Source organism: Apostichopus japonicus, chromosome 12, assembly GCF_037975245.1.
Source record: "Apostichopus japonicus isolate 1M-3 chromosome 12, ASM3797524v1, whole genome shotgun sequence".
In the NCBI taxonomy this organism is placed as follows: domain Eukaryota; kingdom Metazoa; phylum Echinodermata; class Holothuroidea; order Aspidochirotida; family Stichopodidae; genus Apostichopus; species Apostichopus japonicus.
This window is the reverse complement of record NC_092572.1, coordinates 24,413,701-24,435,753: the sequence shown is the minus strand read 5'-3', so window position 1 is coordinate 24,435,753 and position 22,053 is coordinate 24,413,701. Positions and strand designations below refer to the sequence as shown.

The 22,053-nt window shown below is 36.0% G+C and overlaps 1 protein-coding gene across 12 annotated transcripts in view; it reads left to right on the top strand.

Annotated features, from left to right (window-relative positions):
- Positions 1-1,588: 1,588 nt before the first annotated feature.
- LOC139976953 (opioid-binding protein/cell adhesion molecule homolog) overlaps positions 1,589-22,053 on the top strand; it is a 104,051-nt gene continuing 83,586 nt past the window's right edge. For 3 of the 12 annotated variants that reach the window (XM_071985871.1, XM_071985867.1, XM_071985864.1), the window contains exons 1-2: positions 2,459-2,589; positions 17,066-17,124. In XM_071985871.1, the coding sequence (XP_071841972.1) occupies positions 17,067-17,124 (58 nt within the window). In that variant the 5' untranslated portion in view covers positions 2,459-2,589; position 17,066. Of the gene's footprint in view, positions 1,809-2,458; positions 2,590-15,577; positions 16,455-17,065; positions 17,125-22,053 lie in introns of those variants that run through there. The other 9 variants (XM_071985859.1, XM_071985860.1, XM_071985868.1 and 6 more) reach the window with 9 other exon arrangements.

Genomic DNA, 22,053 nt, shown 5'->3' with positions numbered 1-22,053 from the left:
TTGTCGCGTCATGAGTCTCAGTTAATTCTGTAAAGGGCGCCACCATCTTAGCTTTAATTATTACCCTATTTGCATGTAACTCACAGGGTTCCTCTTTAGCTTGTAATTAAAAAAATGTATGAAGACAAAATTAATTACGGGATTATTGTAATCTCATTCAGTCTCGAAAACTCCTCGCCTAAAAATAATTATTTGACGCGAAACATAGAAGAGAGGAAGAACATTGCCTGTAGGTTCAATCATTGGTGCCCCATCAATATTTTGTATTTTACCAAAATTCTACAAATTTTGATGACATAAATTCTTGATTAGTTTCAGAATGTAGAAAATTGACGGGAGTTTTTTTTTCCTTGTTTTTTTTTTCTTCCATCATTTCGAAGGAGTAATAATCGATCTCTGAACAGAATTTCTGAAACCCAACGTGACTTGTTATATAGCCAACCTTAAAACGTTATTTTTAGATAACAGCATATACAATTATAACCAAGAGTACGCTATAGCAATAACAGTCTATACAGTAATAGCCATATGCATTCATCATTATAACCAGCAGCATATGTTATTGTAGCAAACAGCATAGTAGTATTATAACCAACCTTGAAATGTTATTTAAATAGCCAACAATAGTTTTACAGCCAACAACGTATACATCTATATATAGCTAAACAACATATATCAATATATATATATATATATATATATATCAATATATATCAATATATATATATATATATGTATATATATATATCTATATATATATATATATATATATGTATATATATGTGTATATATGTGTATATATGTGTATATATATATATGTATATATATGTATATATATATATCTATATTTATATCTATATATTTACTAATCCGGTAACTTGTGTGGTGAACAACGATGTATTTCATTATAGTGCATATTTCTCATTTTAACAGCGAGATGGATAGCTCGCAACCTCTCATGAAACATGCAGATCATAATTATGATGCGGTGGGTTCAAATAAGCCTTAGTCTGTATAACAGATTGTTAACATTGCGCACGCAACCACTGTGGCTGAATTTTAAAGGAAGGCTTAGCATTCGATAAAAATAAACTTACCACATCTTTTTTAAAACATCAAGAACATGTATGATATATATGGACTGGTTGTGGTTTGTTCGGTAGTCTGCCTAAGAAAAAAGAAAAAAAAAAAAACGGTAATTAGATTATGGATGATAATTCATAATGCAGGTTGGGAAGTCACACGAAATGGGTAGCACTGGTATAAATCAATTCAATTTTAAACATGTTCGAACTTTATCACCCTGGTTCCTTTTACTGCGTGGTTCCTGTTTAAGAAACTATGTATGGGTACAAGAACCATGCAACTTAATCTACTGTCAAACAGTGACAGTGTAACCGTATAGTCATGATGTTACATATGTCACGTGAGTATCACGTGTCCCTTGAAAAGGGAATATACACTACGCATGCATAATCAGGTCAAAGGTTAGAGAGCGATGCTCTGTGTATTAATTAGATATGGTCCAACACTTTATAGCCATTATTTATAGGTCTTGCATCACAATGAATTGTTCCATTGACCTATACAGACTAAACTCGTCACTTTCAAAGACCTGCCAAAGCACAGATACAAGTTTTCAACTTGCATATCCTACCCACCACATGATAATTGAGATCTTGGCCTATCATGGCATTTGCAAATTTCCATATCATGACCGATTAGTTTTTGAGCTAGAAGAGGAGCGACAATGGTTAACCTTTTGAGCGGATGTACACTACTCGAACTTGTAAAATAAAAATAAAACGGTAGGTCATTTTAGGGCTATTCATTTCCGACAATATGCTTTTTAAGAAAAAGTCGCCCAAAAGGAACTGGAACCTGGGCACGAAAACCAAACCACCTAACGCCTTAACTACCAAACTACCTGCTCTCAACCCCGGTTCCCTTGAATCAGGACTGTGACTGTGTGATCATCGTCGGGTGTGCAGCACCATTCCCCTAGAAAGGGAACAGATACATTTCCGACGTTTACTATACGCTAATTGTGGTGTGATAACTTTAGACATCGCAGGCCTATCCTTTTACTTGTTCCGTTTAGCGTGTTGCTTTAGTTAAGTGTTTTGCAGGTACCGTGTAGCCAGCTGTATTTTTTCCTTATTATCCTTTGGTGATATATATAGGCTAGGCTGAGTTTGTTCTCAATGAGAGAGTATTCTATCGCTTGCACTGGACTTGTAAGTGGTTTTGGGTATAGGAATTTAGGGCATTGTTCGACACTATGCTATTCGCTACTGATATATAGGGGCCGTGACAAGAATATGATAGGAATGATAATCTCTCCAGATGTTAGACATGTTCTAAGGGGAACAGAACAATATGTTAGGAGTTATGGAGTTAGGAGAACCCGTTCTGTCAAGCTAGAGAGAGAGGGGTGGGGGGGGGGGGTACATCTCTAGGGTAAGTTTCACTCAAAACACTGACGAAAATATCGTTGATTATTTCAAGACAGGTTCGGATGTCTCACCTAACATTCACTACGCGGCATGGATGATATTCGAAAGACATATATTAGAAAGTCTCACTTTGGTTAGTATATATAGGCTTATTGTTACGTGGAATTTTGAAGTTACGTTCTCAAGACGATTCGCTGTACAGACAATTATAGTGTCGTATAGCTAGGCCTACATGTGACTGCCTATCGCAGTGTGCGATACTCCTGTATTTTTTACTAAGTTGATGTTAACGGGTTCATTTCCACATTGCTTCCGCCGTGCCCAGCCATCGAAACTACGCTTGCCTTTACGTCGAGCATCTAAGAAAATGAACTAATAATGAACGATACACAAATGCGACCAGGGGGTATGAGCGGGAAGGGGGTACTGTGGGCACGTGTCCCCCACTTTTTTTTCCAAAATAGCAAATGTGCCCTACTGGCAGATAGTTTAAGCCTTTGTTAATTTTAATATTCACGTGCACCATAATAGCATTGATAGCATACTAACACATATATATTTAAGTGATATGGCCGGTGTGTATCTGTTTATAGCATAACGAGTTGTGGTTGTGGAATGAGAAAGTGCCCCTCTGATGTTGTGCCCTCCCCCCCCCCCACTTTTTGGAAGCTTCCTACCCTGTGAATGCGGCCATCAATATCATATAGACTAGGTTAATTATAACAAAAATATATTAATGTGACAAGTTTGCAGTCGAAGTGAAACGCAACCACCTGCTATAACCGACAAGCGTCTTCGTTGAATAGCTTTTAATAAAATATGTCTAAAAAGTATTTCTATCACAAATTGTTTTTTGTTTTGTTATCTTATGTAATTCATTCCTTGATCATTAATCACATTAATGTCGCTTCATGTGCCCTCTGTAAGCGTTCGGCGTGTATATGCACATGCTGAGACGCAAACTTCGAAACTGGAAGATTTTGTGACTTCTCGTAAAGTTTTTTTCATATGATGCAAGTATGTATGAAATTCTATCTACAATTACGTATTATTTTGGTTTCCTTTTTTGTAGAGATCGAATGTCATTTTATGTCAACAGAGGTGGGGTGTAGGGGGGGGGGGTAGTAAGACTTAGAAACATGGTAACAACCATGGGCGGCGATCCTGGGGGGGATGGGGGGGATATATCCCCCCCATGAAAATGGGTGGAGGGGATGTAATACACCATATCCCCCCCACCAAATGCCAGGAATAAGAATATTTTCATGCCTTCATTTATGCATCATCGTGAATGTACGGCTCTTTTAGCTTCATTTCTCGCCTATACCATAAACGCAGTGCGATCTTTTCAAATAAACCGTCTTTATAAAGCAAGAATAGTTGACTGTAGGCTTCATTGGCCCTATAACAACAAAATGTATTATTGCGCCCACGGTATTGATATAGTACATATATGCACCCTCATAGTATTCATATAGGCCCTATAGTAGGCCTACACACGAACATGTTCCCTCGAACAGCTGAGAATCTCATGTTACCAGGGTAATGCTTAATTAGGGGCGTCGGAGCGGTTCGCCGGACCAATATTCACGGCGCAAAAAAAGGAGAAAAAAGTAGCACTAAGAAGAAAAAAAGGCAAAAAATAAAGAACCAAAATGAAAACATACTTCAAAATGTGTTTCAGAAGATTAATCGGGTACAAAAACAGACAAGGGAGAATGCACAGAAGAAAAGCTCGGGAAGTGCCATTTCCTGCAATCTGGGAGGCATTTTTTCAAAATTTTCTCCATAACGCTACGCGCCAACCAATGGTGGCGCGTAGCGTAGTTTGACCTTCCAAACGTCCCCCACCCCCCGATAATTATGGTAGATGGCCACACTCTGACAGGGGCGTAGCGAGCGGGGGGTGTGGGGGGTGTCACACCCCCCCAATAATTTGGTCTCTGTCGGCAAATTTTGGGTCTGTCGGCAAAAGGAGAAAAGGTGAAGAGAGCGGAAGGGGAAGAAAGAAGGAAAGCTGAATAGAGAAAAGGAGAACGGGAGCTTCTACCGTGCCAAATTTGACTTAAAATATGCACCAGATTCCATCTAAGGACGTTTCAAAACTAAAAATTTTCCAAAGGGGAGGGGTAGACCCATAACCTTAGACCCCTCCCCCATTTCAGTCACCACTTCCAGATCCGTCGGCAAATCAAATTTGACTTAAAATATGCACCAGATTGCATCTAAGGATGTTTCAAAACTAAAAATTTTCCAAAGGGGAGGGGGAAACCCCCTCCCTTTAGACCCCTCCCCCATTTCAGTCACCACTTCCAGATCCGTCGGCAAATCAAATTTGACTTAAAATATGCACCAGATTGCATCTAAGGACGTTTCAAAACTAAAAAATTGCCAAAGGGGAGGGGGACCCCTCCCCTTAGACCCCTCCCCCATTTCAGTCACCACTTCCAGATCCGTCGGCAAATCAAATTCTCCACACCCCCCAACAAAAAACCCTTCGCTACGCCCCTGCACTCTGATCTTCCGTACCAATCCCAAATAGCTTCCGACGCCCCTGTTAATACACGTACGTTTCACCTGGATGCCCTCGGTACTTAGGAATGTAACTATGTGTAATTGTGTATTGCATGTGTATAGGCCTATAATAGCCTGCATGAGGCCATTTTCTTCATCGAATAATATAAAGAGCTCTCGAACATTCTAACGTAGCGCCTGAAACAAGATTGACAGGGGCAATTTTCCCAAAATAACACCCGAAATAATAAAAAAAGTATTTTGGATCCTGATTATGAGATATTTAGGACATGAAATCCCTATTTTAAAGTTGGGTATATGCCGCTTGGAAACCTCGGCAAGTGCCGTTTCCAGCCATCTAGAGGGTTTGTAAATCCCAAAATTTCTTGTACGCTTCGCGCCAACTCATGGTGGCGCTACGCTTAGATAGTCAACAAGGTCATATCCCCCCCACTCGGAAGTACGGATCGCCGCCCATGGTAACAACCATATAGAAACTAAAGTTCTGAAGAAAGTTCACGTTATAGAGAGTATAGTTAATGTTCCACTTCAATTAAGGGAAAGGAAAACTCTGCCCAAATATATTTTACTACTTTGATTGTATCATGTCAAAGTTGTATCAACATTAATACAAAAGTTTGTATATCATCGTCGAAAAAGTTGACCAAAAATACCTGGAAAAGCTAAATGGCTAAGCTCATTATAAGTGTTCATGTCACAGATATGGCGGTTGATGCATGCGTGCTTCATTACTGTACTAATATATCCCATTCAAACACTGCACTGTTAAGAGATAAAAGAATACCCATTATCCCCAAAGAATTGGCAATAATCAACATCATGCATATAAGGTCTTTGATCAATTATATTCCCAAAAGAACCCTGCGAATTATACTTGAAGGGTTGACGACCTTCGGGTGTGTGAAAAAAAAACGAAACTAGGACGCAATTTTGGCGTGATTGGCGTTCATTATACGAGATGTCAGTCCATAATATATATAGGTCTATGCATATCTATGCCGTGTAGATATTTCACAGAGAGGGAGGTGTAGAATAATCATCGAGTTTATTTATTGCGTCGCATCTGGTAGTCCAATCAAACAGCCTCACAGTTAAAATCCGCTTCGTGAATTATTCATATTTTTTTTTATATTAGATCTGTTCATTGGGTAATAATTTTATGATGATTATGAGCAGTCCACTGTTATGGTAGTATTAGTTGTATGCTATTGCTGGTTGTTATAACAGTTAATCCAAAAATATTTAACAGGAAGAAGAAGTAGGGGGTGGGGGTATATAAGCAGTGGCCTCGCCAGACATTTCAATCTTGGGGGGCACAGGAGGGGGGCAGAGCACTTAAGGGTAGGGGGCACACTGTTTATTTGTGAATGCCGTCCTAGGAGGGGTGAAGGGTAGGGGGTGTACCCCTCCCCTTTGAGAAACGTTTGATTAATCTAGGGTCCGTAGATGCAATCTGGTGCTATATTTTGCAACTTGAAGTAACTTCAAGTTCAAGAATTTTCGGGCTTAGCCTGTCCGATATTTATGTTTTTAATTGAGGCAGATAAAGGTTTTTAACACTACAATATGTATCTGGGGGCGCCTTGGGGTGGGGGGGGGCACGTGTCCCCCGGTCACCACTGGATACGCTACTGTATATAAGAAGTTATGCGACATTGGATTGTAATGCGCTGTTTTATGCTTCCATAAAACGATTTCATTTAAACTTCCACTGTTGTACTTAAACCTATACGTATGTTATTAATTGCATAAATCATAAAAAAAAATTACCTTATTTCTTTCCTTAACTCTTCCCCTTACCTTTCCCCGTCGCCATCCGCCTCCCACTAAAGGACATTCTTAACAACAATTGGAACAGACCCTACTGAAAACCTCGTAATATCAGGCCAAAAAAAAAAAAAAAAAAAAAATGAATGGTAAATTAGTACCCAAATGTTCTTTCTTTTTGTCTTGGAAATACTTATCAAGTGTACTTACGCGTAACGTGATTCTTTCTTAGAGTGGTAATTTTTTTATTTATATTTTTTTTAAACATTTCGTCTCCTTTAACCTCCTAGTATACACGCACCTCAATGATATATAACTGCTGGTGTTATCAACCAACTTAAAAATTCCGCCCTGCATTTGGAGTCGTCTTCTCTTAGATATTATACATAGGGGATGTTTTATGCTATACCGTCTATGTGGAGTGTAATAAAAGTATATTACACTGCACCATCTCAATAAGCCATATATATATTTCTGACTTGAAAAAAAAGACATTTTGACAGTTAAATATCCATCTTGCAAACTGAACCCAAAAGCAAGCTATTAACGACAACGTTATGCAATGTTGACTCAATTTGTAGTCTGGTGTATAATCTTACTTACATTGATTATACGATTTAATGTTTGGTATTATTTTTATATGAAAAGCATATGGGACGCCGATGCAGCAAAAATGGTGTCCCGTGTGCATATTTTAGCAGACGGTAAAAGTTTAAAGCAAGGGACTGGTGTATTTGGGGATTCATTGCTTGATTGATTGATTGGTTGCTTCATCGATTAATCGAACATTTTCTTAAAAATTTAGAATCCTAAGAATTGCTTCAATAAATATAACGAGCTATATCATGGAGGGCTTACCTAACTAATCACGGGTATTCATGCTTAGGTGTTAATATTTTGGTTTACATGTTTAGCATATTTGAAATAAAATACTTATGACATATTTTACGATTGTAATACGAAACACTTTTATAGGCCTGTAGCAAATAACTGTGTTCTAATGGCATGAAGTCGGTATGCATTGCGCTTGTGGTTGCTTAGGGTAACCGTATCAAGCGTAAATTTCCCCTCAATAAAAAAAACCCAAATAAAACAGCTTGATGTGTTGTTCGTAATACAAAATAGTATATTTCAAAAGTCGCTGGAAGAATTTGTCCCGGGGAGTGAATTATTCAAAGCCGCTTGATTTTAATTTTACCAGTTTGTGTTTTTTCTCTCTCCATTACTAACATCTCTCCTTCTTCGTTTAACTTCCCCTTGACTTTTATCTAATGTATATTTTGACACAAGAAACTCCCAAGTTGGATTCTGTCTTCAATAAACCAATTTATTTTGGTATTATTATTTTCTTTATTTTTTTTTCACTGAATTGTTCTAAGGCTAAATAGTCTAGAAATTTCCCCCCTTCTTTTTTTGTTGTTGTTGAACTGTAATCATTCTCGTATGCATATATAGTCAGCCAGAATTTAATTATCCCAACATTCTTCCGCGTAACGTCGGTGATATAAAACAGTGAACTTTACAGTTACCGTAAATAGAGCATTACAACATAAGGTGTGTGTTTTTTTACAGAGAGATACGAGAGGAGTATGCTCATGTATGGGAGGGGAGGGGGAGGAGGGGAGGGGGAGAAGGGTTAATCCAGTGACATTTCTCCATAGGATAACTATATGCAAATAGTGTGAGAATGGGTGGGATCGCTGACTTTAATCGTTGACAAAGGCTCATAGAAGTCTTACCTGGGTGGCGTTTGAAACACAATTTATATTTATGACATGTGAGAAACTTCGAACAAGTTTTAACTCTGAACTGTACAGACGTTGGAGTGTTGTACATTGCACCATAGAAATGGAGAAGGGGCCTTTGACATGCATATTTCTTACACTTCACGTTGGATGCTATGAGGCACTGTTTTTACTGTGCATATCAATCACCATAGCAACTATGACGTCATGCATAATACGGCGTAAGCTTCAGCCACGGGAGCTGCTAGTGACCCGAACCTTCAAAGCACTATAAGTTCCCTGTTTCATAAGGTATCGCCAACAATTCTATGACGTTGTAGTTCTCTGGAAAAGAAAAACTGGCATATTTGAAAACTGTACCATGACAAACAGGCCCTTGTTTATATATATGTAAGTTCATTTTCGGGTCACCCGTGTGCCTTGTTTTTAGTTTTCTTTGTTGGAAGATGAATTTGTTTATTTTTATATTTATTTTTATTAAAAAAAAAAATTAAAAAAAAATTAAAACATTGTTAAGAAATATGATCTCTAGTACTTATTACTAAACTTGTTTCATGATAACAAAACAAAATAGGAGCTTTGCTTTTTTATACGTTTGTTTTCGATCACCCGTGGTCCAGTTTTTTTTTTTCTTGTTTTTTGTGCAAGATTGAATTGTGTCCTATTTATTTTACATTATTATTATTATTAAAGTTGTATGCAGTTTCTCTTTTAATTTCATCACTACATATATAAGTTGTGGCTTAATGACGTATTTGATCCTCTTCAAATATTGTCGCCATGTTATTTTTTGTTTTGTTACTTTAACCTGTTTCATTGGTTAATTGCATTCTTGGATAGTATCATTATTAATGAAACCTCATTCCTTTCTTTGTCTTTAAGCATTCTGTCACTTTGAACGGTGATAAGTTTTCGATCATCTCTAAAAATTCATTAAAACCTTCGTAAATATTTTATTCCTGACTCGGAAGGAGCAAGCCAGACGCGACATAATTGTAGATACGTGAAGTGGGTCGAAACGAAAGCGGAATGTTTCAACAGAGTGTACAAGGGAGGACAATATGATACATACCTCTTACATCATAGCATCTTTGGCGAATATTGAAATATAATTTGCCAAGGTTCTGCTTATTGAGGAAGGAAAAAGGAAAGAATTCTGAATTACTTATTAAGTTCATCGCCCGAAATAATACCGGTGTGTAGGTGGCGGGGTCGTAGGTGGTGGCGTGGTAGGGGGAAGGGTGATGGAGGGTGCGATTGGATGCGTGGTAGTCGATTTTTCAATGATGACGAAGGCCAAATTCGAAATTTACCCTAGAAAAAATGAAAAAAAAAATTAGCCGTCAAGTGGTGCATTATGAGGCATATTAAAACTATAAGTTAGGTCTATATATGAGTAGCGTTTATCGCAAAATTGCGGTGATAAGGAATAATACATTCAAAGGCACCCCCCCTCCCCCCACACACACCCCGACCGAATTAAATGAGATTGCACGTTGAACTTTGGACCAGTTTCCTAAGTCCATTCAAATACCGTAGTTACCCATGTGAATTTGCACTTTTGCTGAGGGGATCTAAATAATTAACTAGCTATATCGAAATGACCAGATTTGTTTCCCCCGCAGACAGGATGGTACAGTCCTATATATCTATCTGATAGCGTCATACTTCCTCCACCTTTATGCCTCGTGGCATGAACTTGATTGTGACGTCACTGAGTGATACCTACACGTCACAATAGATTTGATCATCCGTTGGAAGGCATTGGACTGTAAAATTAGAATGTTATATTTGAACGATAACCGACGCGAATGAACATAGGCAATCACAGCCATTACTTCCGTTTAAGATCAAAAGGGCGTTAGTGTACGAAGGCCTTGCCTATTGATCTGTGCGTACCATGTAAATTGATAGCAGTAGTTTAACGATGACTGGATAAGACGTACGTACGTATTTCCTCCCCCAGGGAATCTGGCAATAATGATACAAATCCCAGAAATTTATATAGTTGTTTTACGATTTGAGGATTCGGGGTAGAACTTCCTGATAAAAGAATGACGAGGACCCGAATAGATTGTCTCGTCGACGGTGTGACACATGTGTATTCATGATACATTTGTAAAATTAAACCAATGAACATTGTATACAATTTCGGAGACAAAATACGAATTAACAGGCAATGTAAAATATATGTGTTAAAGGTCATCAGTGTTGGCCCCGAATATGCTAGATGCTAAATATGCTGAAGATGCTAAATAATGGTTATACTCATACTCCAACAGCAACAAGCATTTTACTCACCTGTATACCCTAAAAGTATCTTTCTTCACTGCAACATTTAATGGTCTAATTTAACAGTCGTTAATATCCGCTAATAATTCGAGGGAAGCAACACCGTTCTCAACATATTCAATGAAACGTAGGTTGTACTAGTAGAATAATTCGCCAGATAACATATTATTTGGATAAACAAATTCTGCAGTGTCTTCGTTCGAAAAATGTATTAGAGTCTTACATTAGAGCAGTATTTGTAAAGTTATAAAGGTTGAGAAACTTTATCGCAAATGGGCAACCAAACACGAACAACTGTATTACACTATGTAGGCTATATTTGTAATTTCAGTTAATTATTTATATATATATATACAATTATAAATATATATATATATATATATTACCATAATATATATAATCCTATATTATATATTATCTAACTAATATATATGTATATATTACCATAATATATATATAACCCTATATTATATATTATCTAACTTACTGTATAATGTTACATGCTCTCTTGTTTTGGAAGACTATGCGTTATGACATGCAACATTATGATACGGCATATTGTGTCTGCCAGTTCACTAACCCTGCATGTAGACATGCATATAAGGTATATTGCTATTATAAATTACGACTGTTTTTGAAGACACATGTTCACATAAATCATGATATAATATGGATATGATATCGAATGAGGTAACACTTCTTGATAGAAATGTCCCCAGTCTTCCCATCGTCTCTATGTGTTTATATTGAAATAGCTGGCACCAATGCACAACCAACCCAAGCATGTGCGTCCCCTGCTACTCATTGAAGCGTATCAAAATTGTCGTGGTATTAATTTCGGCAGGCGATTTACCCACCGTATGAATAAGCAAACTTGTAATTGAATGCCACGTGTATTTTCAATCAAATTGACATCACAGTGGACTGGGATAATAATCGTTGAAAATAACCGTTAATACAAGAGCAACAAACTTGGATTATGATGGATAAAGAACTAGGGAGATACAAGGAGAAATTGAGAATAATTTTCTCTCGCTTTTCGAAGAAGTTTCACAGGTGACCAAATTAGGGGAATGCATCTTAAATACTATAGTTGTTTAGTATCATTGCGTGATATATATATATATATATATATATATATATATATATAATAATAATAATATATAAATATTGCACGAGCGAATATAAAGCAAAACAGAAACATTTCTTGTCTGTATGCACCAAACTAAACAAGACATTTCTCGAAAACATGCGCAGACATTTGCGTTGACCTTTTCTTCCATAACTGTACATTATTTTACGCAATAAATAAAATGCCTACCGCAGAATTCCGTATCGGTAGCAGAGCAAGCCATTCGGATTACACATTGAGGCAAATACACTCGAGTCATGATTGCTTCGGTGGCAGTTGGGTCCATTACTGGATACTGACCCGCCCCCCTACCCCTCCAGCGTTTTATTTGTTTTACTATTTGTGTAGATAAATTGTTTCGCTTTATCTGGATTGAAATAGTAGTGAGATTCACTAGCCAAAGAGAGTGTTCCACGTTGACTCTTTCAATGGGTGAATTGTCACATTTTAGACTGTAAAAGTGTAGGTGACACTGGGGAGAGGATGGAGAACTGACGGTCTCTTTCCACCCTTCAATAATCCTATTTTTCCTCCACATATTCAGTTACCAAATGTTAGATAGCGATAAGCATTTCATAACTTTACTAGCAATTGGGCAAATGTTAAAACTAAGATTTTGTAATATTTTATTCAATTCAGAAATAAAACAATGGCGAATCCAGAATTTCCTGAAGAGAGGAAGGGGAGGTAAGGAATTATCGGTAGAACACGTGATTTCTACCAATAAAAAAATCAGTCCATAACAACCCAAGTTTTACTGTTAATGGCACATGTATTAATGAAATTTTTGATTGATTCATTCCATTAAAACACCGAGAAGTAGTTTAATGTCGTTTGTTTTGTTAGTCTACTGCAGTGTATCATATTCGTTTACACAAAACTAACGTTAGCTTCTTCAAGGCCGCATGCTTCGTCTAAATTGTAAATTAAATATTTTCGACAGACGATTTCTTTAGGCATGGAGCAGACAGATTATATATGATCAATTGATCAGTCAATAACAGTCAATAAAAATTCCAACGGCGTGAAATAAAAATCAGCTGATTGATTTTAAGCCTAATCAATCAATCAAAGAAGATGACGTCGAACACTTGAGCAGATGGTAGGAGGGGAGTCTCAAATCGGAAAATCTGTCATAAAGATAAAAACAGCCCAAGCTCACATTTCCAGTCTTTTTATGCAGTCAAAGTATTCAGGATAATATGTGCAGAAAACATTTTCTGCCTTATATGATGAAATGATATCCTAACATTATAGTTCTATGAGAGAATTCAAGCCTACGTTTATTCTTGATCAAGTATAAACTGTCAATTTTGGTACATCAATTTAAATCAAAAGTATCTTGATGAGATATATTAGTATGTGTTACACTTTTTTGTTAACAATGGAAATTTGAATTAGGATCACTTATCGTTTAACAAAAAATAATAGTAATATTGTAATTATTAAAATACAATAACATATGTTGATTACCTTAATTGAAATCATGATCCAATGGCCCTGAAGGAAGATCCTTATGTTCAAGAAGATGACCAGTCATGCGTTTTGAGTATTCAAGAATGTTGAAAACAATCATCCCTATAACCGCACGAACTGAATATAACATGAGGACATATTACTAATTAGTTCAACTTGGTAAATGTCGACCGGTGCTATGGCCTAGTGGATAAAAGCGGTGGCATTTGAAGCAATAAGGCTTAGCCATCGGAAGGTTCCGGGTTCGTTTCCCGGCCGGCTCACAGTAAGGCGGATTTTTTTCATCCAAGAGCAATCTACGATTTTCCCATCTGAAATGACTTTCTAAATTGAAAAGATTCCAAAGTTGAGTTAAAATGTTGAATTGGAAGCCACCCGACGTGTAAGTTGTTATCCATAAGCCCTTGCTGGTTTCTCTCACATTTGTGGTCGCTTAAGCGTCGTAAAAATAACTGCTGATTAATATTATTATTATTAAATGGTTATCGAGAGAGAAATTATTTTTTAAACATTATCACACTTCTTAGAAGCAGATGGCAAAAGTGACATCGTAGACACGTCCGTCTTGCCAAATATATGAGCCGTGAGCAAGAGGCGTGCATAACCAGCTGAATATAAATGATAGATCAGCCAAAATCATAAGGAGTAAACAACACGTGAGAAATATGAGAGTTATAGGGGCACAGATATATGTTGCACCTTCTCTACTTAATTTATCCAAAGTCGTTTGAATGTCGAGCGACATCTTTTAATGAGCATGTTCAATCTGTTATCACCACTCAGTAGCATTAATTTACCGTATTTGTCTTTTATTGCGGGGTTTTAATTGTTATTTGTTAACATTTTCATTCGTGTCCCCACATTGCATTTTTCAAATTTTTCATTTTAATTTCCCTTTTTTTGTGGCCTCTCTCTCTCCCTATACACTTTCAGAAGGAATATTATTCATAATTGTTGAAATTGTTATAAATTGGTTTAGTTTGAGTTAAGATTCGTGTCGAGGCATTGCAACTGTCTGATGATATTTTTAAATCTTTGGAAAATTTGAAATTCCGAAAATCATCCCACGTGGTTTTATATGTGATGGGAATGGGGCCTCTTATTTTATGAAATGTTATATTTTACTTTCAGCTTCTTTTTACTTTTTGGAAGTTGTGAAATTTTGAAATATGTATAAGCTTATCCAGCATGTGTCCTTGTTCTCGCCAACAGTGTTTATAGATGTATTAATTATTTGGATAATCAATACCTTGGAAATTATTAATGTACTCGTTAAATGTGTATTATTTTCAAGTTAGCTGATTAAAGTCTTTTTTCTTTGGTGTACCTGTACTGATACCATCGACTTGGACAGTACTGCCAAGTTCTGTATTACGAAGATAAAGAATTCTGAAGATTGGTTGTTTCAAATTTGTCCTTCCAATGTCCCTCACAATTTGGTTTTTCGATTTGCTTGTACTCGTGTTACCGGTATCAAAAGGACCCACATTTTGGGTACTCGATGTCTAGGAAATTGAAGATGTTCGCGTACTCGTGATCTATTAATTATTTTCTACTATTTTCGTACGTATGTCATCGAAAGCTAAGGTACTCATACGTACTCCATATCTAGGGTTCTGAACGTGTACTCCAACTTATGTCGATGATGTTAATATAGTGTTTAAACCTGCTACATATTGTCTCGTATACCAACAGGAAAACAGTCTAGGATTTTCACTGGAGAACAGCTATTATGTTTGACCAAGCTAGATAAAATTCGCGAAGAACTTTCAGTGCAGTCCAAATAGATTCAATTCTGTATCATCACGTCCCCCTAAGTCAATATTCCTGTATAACTTGGTCCTCACCTTGTTGAAATTCTAAACTTTTAGCGATGAATATTATTTAAATAAGCGATGAATATTCTTTAGACTGAGAGTAGAAGTTTACTTGCATAAACTGTCTAAGAATAGCTGTAACAATGGGAACGTCAGATACATCACAATGAGACGAATACAATGTTGTAACTACATAGTTCTTAATTGTACTGTTTATCGTTAATGCAACATGTTTCTCACATCGCTAATACTCTCTTTCTATCATAAGAACTGCGATGAAGTAGCTCACCGTGAGCTACTTCATACACATCCCATCAACACTGCTGTAGTATAAAGTCATGCACACCTGTTTCGTTTTCCCAATTTATTATCCCGGACTTAAATAATCTCCAAGGGTTTCCCTGTATGGCTATACGTATACATTCTTCTACTACTACCATCATACCGTATGTGTTCCGCTTCACGCTTGGCGCGCATACACTTCCCGTCGGGATGCCTAGCCAATGAATATAAATGAGCGCCTCAATTCAATTATTCAAAGCCTTAACACATGCGTATCTTTTTAAAGTCTCAAACGTCAGTTTTGTGGAGTTTGGATCAGTAAGAAGCAAGGCAAATTTGGGTTTATCTTCTTGGATCTGATTCTGCTTTGTAGTTCCAACAATAAATACAGCATTTTCTTGACGGGATGTAAACGCGTTCCATTCCGGATTAATATAACTGCGTACTCAACTGCATTCATCTTCGAAACAACCTCTGTAAAAAAACAATAAACAAAGACCAAACAGAACTGTACGGTTTTCCATTCTGGATGATATTTTTGTCAAGTCTTAATACCAGTGATGAGGGAAAGTCTCCATTGTAATGCTCTTGTTCTTTCTCTCGGTGATGAGACATTTCTCAACTGGGACTGTAAAATATGAATTTACGGTTTAATTACTTTTCGTCGAAGTATCAGCAAACACGTTCTTCATTCTCAATCATTGTCAATACTGTTTGATTATAGTCGCTCCGTTGAGCAGTGTTACACTATACACCATATACTTACTGCATTCTGATAACAATTCTCATTCATTGCTACGGAAGTATATGACGGCGGAGTTCTAGTGTTGCCTTATTCTCTTCCAAATTTGTGAAACAGTTGTTGACTTTTGGGGATATTTTTTTTTTCATGCACCTGAAGAAGTCAAGGTATTAGATTATTCTTCATTTTACCAAATACTTTGGTATCGAAGTAAGTCTTTATTACCGTTATTTTTGTAGTAACATATGTATCTTGTAATATCTTACAGTAGGTTTGTTTTGTTTTACATTACATAATAAATCATTTTAAATATATATTTATTTGGTTAACCCTCACTAGAAACAATTTTGCGTGTGAATTTGACTATTATTTTCATATTAAAAATGATGCTCTTGTTCCAGTTTTCATCTCTTCAGACCTTAATGTTCCTTAATATTCCTATATTTTTTAATATATAAATAACTGCAGTGAAATGTTGAAAGTTCGTTAACCGAGAAAATACGATCATAAAACAAAATTCGACCCACATAACTGAAATAGAATTCTTTGTATATATTTATACATGATTTATATATAAATGTATATATATACACACACACACATATATATATATATATATATATATATATATATATATATTTATATATATATAAGCATAATATGTACCTTAGGTCGACAGTTTATGGTAAAAAAGTGTACCATAGTTATATATATATATATATATATATATATATATATATATATATAGATTATAGATATATAAATATAAATATAGATATATATATATATTTATAAATTGATATACATTTTTCTTCTTTTAGGATGAATATGAAGGTTGTTTTAGTACTCTTGCTGTTCCATTATTCGTATTCCCAGCAAGGTAAGTCTACAGTTTTTGTTTTTAATTCATTTATTCAGTATGCCACTCGCGGCTGTCGATTTAATTAATTACTCAACCTGTTAAAGTGATTAGTCACTTGGTGGTTTACGCTTACGGAAATTTCATTCAATAAACTAATATATGCATTGGTTCTAGCAGCAACAACAAAACGCGCTATATGAAAAGTCATGTGTTCACACTGAGATGTTATGAAAGTCTGTTATATGCGCTTATTAATAATTGTTTTCCTGGAACCGCCGCTAGTTTTTGCATGGTTTCATCATGGTTTCATCAAGAAGCAACTAGCAAGTGAATTAACGATATAATTGCACCCAGTTTTTAAGCTACACTCGTGAAACAATCGTAAATTTTGGAAGACAGTATCATGAATGTCATTTAGGTTACCGATGTAACCTAATATGTTAATCCGAATATAATAACCGAAGAGTAGAGTCTGTATAAAGCCTTTGTTTTAGCAATTTAAAACAAGTAAGAAGAAGTGGGAGGCGAGGGCTGTTGCTAGGGTCGAATAATTAGGGAGTGAGAGGGGCGTCAAGGAAACTTGCTATTCAGGTAATAAACTATATGTCTAGTTACAATGCGCTGATTAGTCTGTTACCGTAAATAGTTGCAAGTTTTGTTGCTTTATGTAAATAGCTTATATTTCTTACAATACTTTTTAGGTAAACACTAGAGAAAATCACAACCTACTCAAACTAATAAAAAAAACTGCTCATTACAAATATCAGTCATCCGTAGACAGTAGTGAAAAGATCCAACATTTCCATGGTAAAACATTGTTAAAATTCAAGAATGCCGAAGGTAAAATGAAAGTTTTTCTTACTAACAATTGTTTGCAATAATAAATTGAATAACAACATACTGAACTTTAACAAAACATGGTTTATAAAGGAACACATGAAACGCGCTTTTGGTTATAGTTAATTATAACTTATTGTACTGCAACAACATGAATATCATTAGACTTTGCAAAGTTAGGATTGTTACAAAGTTTTTGTTACCGCATTTCAATACTGAGAAATAAAGAAAAGAAGTTAATTACAGAGAGATAATAGATACTATTGCGTTATATTCTTATCTTACTAGAAGATTTGAACATTGATGTATCTATAACTAATGAAAAAATTACAATAACTTTCCTTAAAAGTAGCTTTTCGAACTTTGTCATGTCATTTGGTATTCGGAAATCTAATCATATTTATTACTCTGGCTGTAAAAGAAACATACAAAATGCAAACATATATGTAACTTTGTAGGGAACTGTAGTGAATTTTATGTTTGAGTATGTATCGGATTTTTGAAAAATCCATCTTGAAAATTTGCTATACTTTATACCTAGGTTGTTCCTTAATTAAGACATATCTTCGTCAAGTCATTTTGTATGCGGAAATCTGATCTTATTCATTACTCAGACTACAAAAGAGACATACAAAAATGCAAACCTGTTTACAACTTTGTGATAGGGAACTGTAGGGAATTTTATGTTTGTGTAAATATAGGAAAATTTGAAAAAAATCCATCTGGAAAATTTGATATACTTTATGCCTAGATTGTTCCTTAATTAAAGATATATCTTGATTGAAAGAACAGTGCAGTTGCATCTTCCAAATTAATCTGGGAGTAATTATTGTGTCACATTTTGTCTTTAAACACGTAGGTAATCAATCCGTTGTTGAAACTGAAGCTGCCAAGATTCAAGAATTCCTCTTGATATAAGATGTGTGTGTGTGTGTCTTCATTTGACACCGAATACACGAGGGATTTGCTTAATGAAATTATACTTTATAGAAATTACAAAATCAGTAATTTTATGCATTAATATATATATGTTATTACAGACTCAGAGTTAAAATATGGATGGTAGTGATGCATGCCCATATGCAATATGTGGTTGGAATATAGGATATCATATTAAGTTCATACCGTGCTTGTAAGGGGCAATAATTTGCTTTTATATGACAGAAACAGAAATATACTATGACATGAACAAATTCTTTAAAAGATCAAAGTTTATCGTTGAACAACTTCCTTTTAGCTTCGGAAGCTAATTTATATTAATTTCCAAAATGAAACAAGAAAGGGCGTTTTTATTTAATCGACAATGAAAAAGTCTTCACTTTCCTAAAACTTCAAATTGTGTTTGCTTATGAAAGAAAGTCACATTAACATTTGTGATCAAATTTCGCCAGGTGAAAATTTGTAACTTTGATCACACTATTACCAAACCAACAATTTCGAAGAGCAATCTATTTGAGTTACGGGTCCCTACAACATAATCCTGACAGCCTTAACCTGGCATCTAAGTTTAGGCAGGCTTAAGTCTACCTTTACGTGAGATTACCCTCACCCACCTCTCCACCCCTCTCCCTCCCCTTCCTTACTTTCAATTATTTTTCCTTATTACATTTATCAAACTACTATTCTATTGTATATTACCAGTACAACATCCTTCGCAGAACTGCCTAAGTCTGCTGCATTTCTAACTCCCATATAACTGTACGTGAGAGTGCTGCTGTAGGGAGAGTGTCGCACTGGTCAATTGGTTAAGGCAATGGACTGACGATCTAAGGATTGCAGGCTCGAGTCCTGGCCAGATTATTACGTTGCGTCATTGGGCAAGGCACTTAGGTGTGTAAATGGGGTATTGTGAGGTAATTTGTAAAAAAAGTTGCGTGCGCCGGAAGTCCCCCAGGGTACACGTAGTTGCGATGCACTGTAGGGATTGTCTGAATTGTACACACACTGTGTTGTGAGGGTGGGACAAGTTAACAATGTGAAGTGTTGTAAAGTTGTGTGAGGAGGCCTCGGCCTCGACCGATGCTGTAAACTTAGAACTTCGGCCTCGACCGATACTGTAAACTCGACCGATACTGTAAACTTTGAAGTTTACAGTATCTGCCTCGACCGATACTGTAAACTTAGAACTTTAACATGCGTAGACTTGCAGATTGAGAGTGACAATGCGTTTACTGTTGCGTTTAACATTGCAATGTTTCTACCCTGACTACACCATGTACACCATTCACACACAAATGGATATAATTGCATCTACCTAAGAGGTATGTTACATCTTACAATGCTCCAAACAAATCGGCCATTCCAATGCCAATTCGAGCTACCGTATGCAACGATGCTGTGGCCGAGTGGATAAAGGTGGTGGCATTTGAAGCAATGAGGCTTAGCAATCGGGAGGTTCCGGGTTCGATACCCGGCCGGGTCACAGTAAGGTGGGTTTTTCATCAATAGTTAGGTGGGTTTTTTCCATCTGAAATGACTTTCTAAATTGAAACTAACTAACTTTCTAACTATTTTGTCGTCTTTAGGTACCACAGCTTTCTGTATACAAACTATCGAATATTGTACGACAAGATGATTGTAGCTAACTGAATCGCCCCAAAAATTTAAATCTCTAACTATTACGTAATCATCAAATTACTAACTTCCTGCAAAGGTATATATCTGATGGTCATTTACTAGCCGTAAGGAATTTCATTATGGATTATTATTATTATTAAAATTTTGGTAAACGCCCTTAACTTAACTTAACTCTGATTTGGATTGAAATTTAACTAAGGCATCCTCTTAGCTTTCAGTTAGAGAGTGTATTGCATGAAAGTGAACTAACTAATACTTTAATACTCTATCTTCAATTGAAATAGGGCAGTGGATTTTGCTATTCCCATATGAAGCACTAATGTTTAGTTCTTTTTTTCCCCTGCAATTTTGAATGAATGGGATAATGCTAAAAAAGATTGAATGCACCAGTCGTTCTATATTATTCCTATTATGTTAGGTTTTCTTTGGCCTGTGGATGTGATGTGGAGGGGGCGGGGCGGGGGTGGGGGAGGGATGCTTACTTCGTTATGCTCGTCTTCACGTAACACCTTACTGCTACAAAAACGTGTTACGATTTGAAATTGTTTTGATGATTTTGCCCAAAAATGGAAGTGAGATTCAGAATTCATAATAGTTGCTATTCGGCAAAATGTGACAACTCTGAGCAATGTGTATGTTTCTCTGTATATCTGTTTGTTTGTTGGTTAACTTGGCGATTGTGTTACCTTGAATCGTGCATATTGCCTGCGTACTTTTTCTTCAATTATTTTTGATAATATTTAGCCACGTAATGTTTGCACCACAAAGGTTTTTAATTTCCCTAGACACAAGATAAGACACATAGAAAAATAATGTCATATTTTTGATACTGTTTTTGCCTGTATTTATAGTAGCTATATTATCCTTGATATAACAACTCACATTGCCTTATAGATGTACCAGTGATTTCCTAAGAGATATAAAAAAGAAAAGAATAAAAGCAATCATTGCAAAAAAAAAATCGATTCAAATATTTTGCCTGTCGTCTTCGGATAGCAGTTACAGCTCGCTTAGATTTTTTTAGTGGAATAGTAATGTCATTTATTTGTTTCACACTCTCTTTTTTCTCTTCCTCTCCTCTTTCCCCTTCTTCTACTTCTTCTTGTACATTATATCGGAGCGTGTGTCTGTGACATTACTAAATGTATAGCTTTTTCATTTGTATTTGCGTCAGTCACTTTCGCCGCTTGTATAACTTATAAAATCTCTAATTTGCACGTTCAACGCCAATAGCTATCGTTCAAACATATCATCTATGATGTAATGATGTATAGACTGAATCAGATGGATGCGTTACCCAATTTCCTTGACACAAATCCTAAAATGTTTCCTTTTCGTTATAAAATGTTGTTGTTTTCACGTTTCCTGAAACAAAGCTGCATCAATAGAAACTTAAAGCAAAATGTCGGCATTTCCAGTTTGCGGAGTGCCTATTATGCTTATACTTAGTTATCTGATATATAATACGAGAACAAGTGAAACATTCGATTTATGGATATTAATAGTAGTAATACCTACATAATTGAAACACCG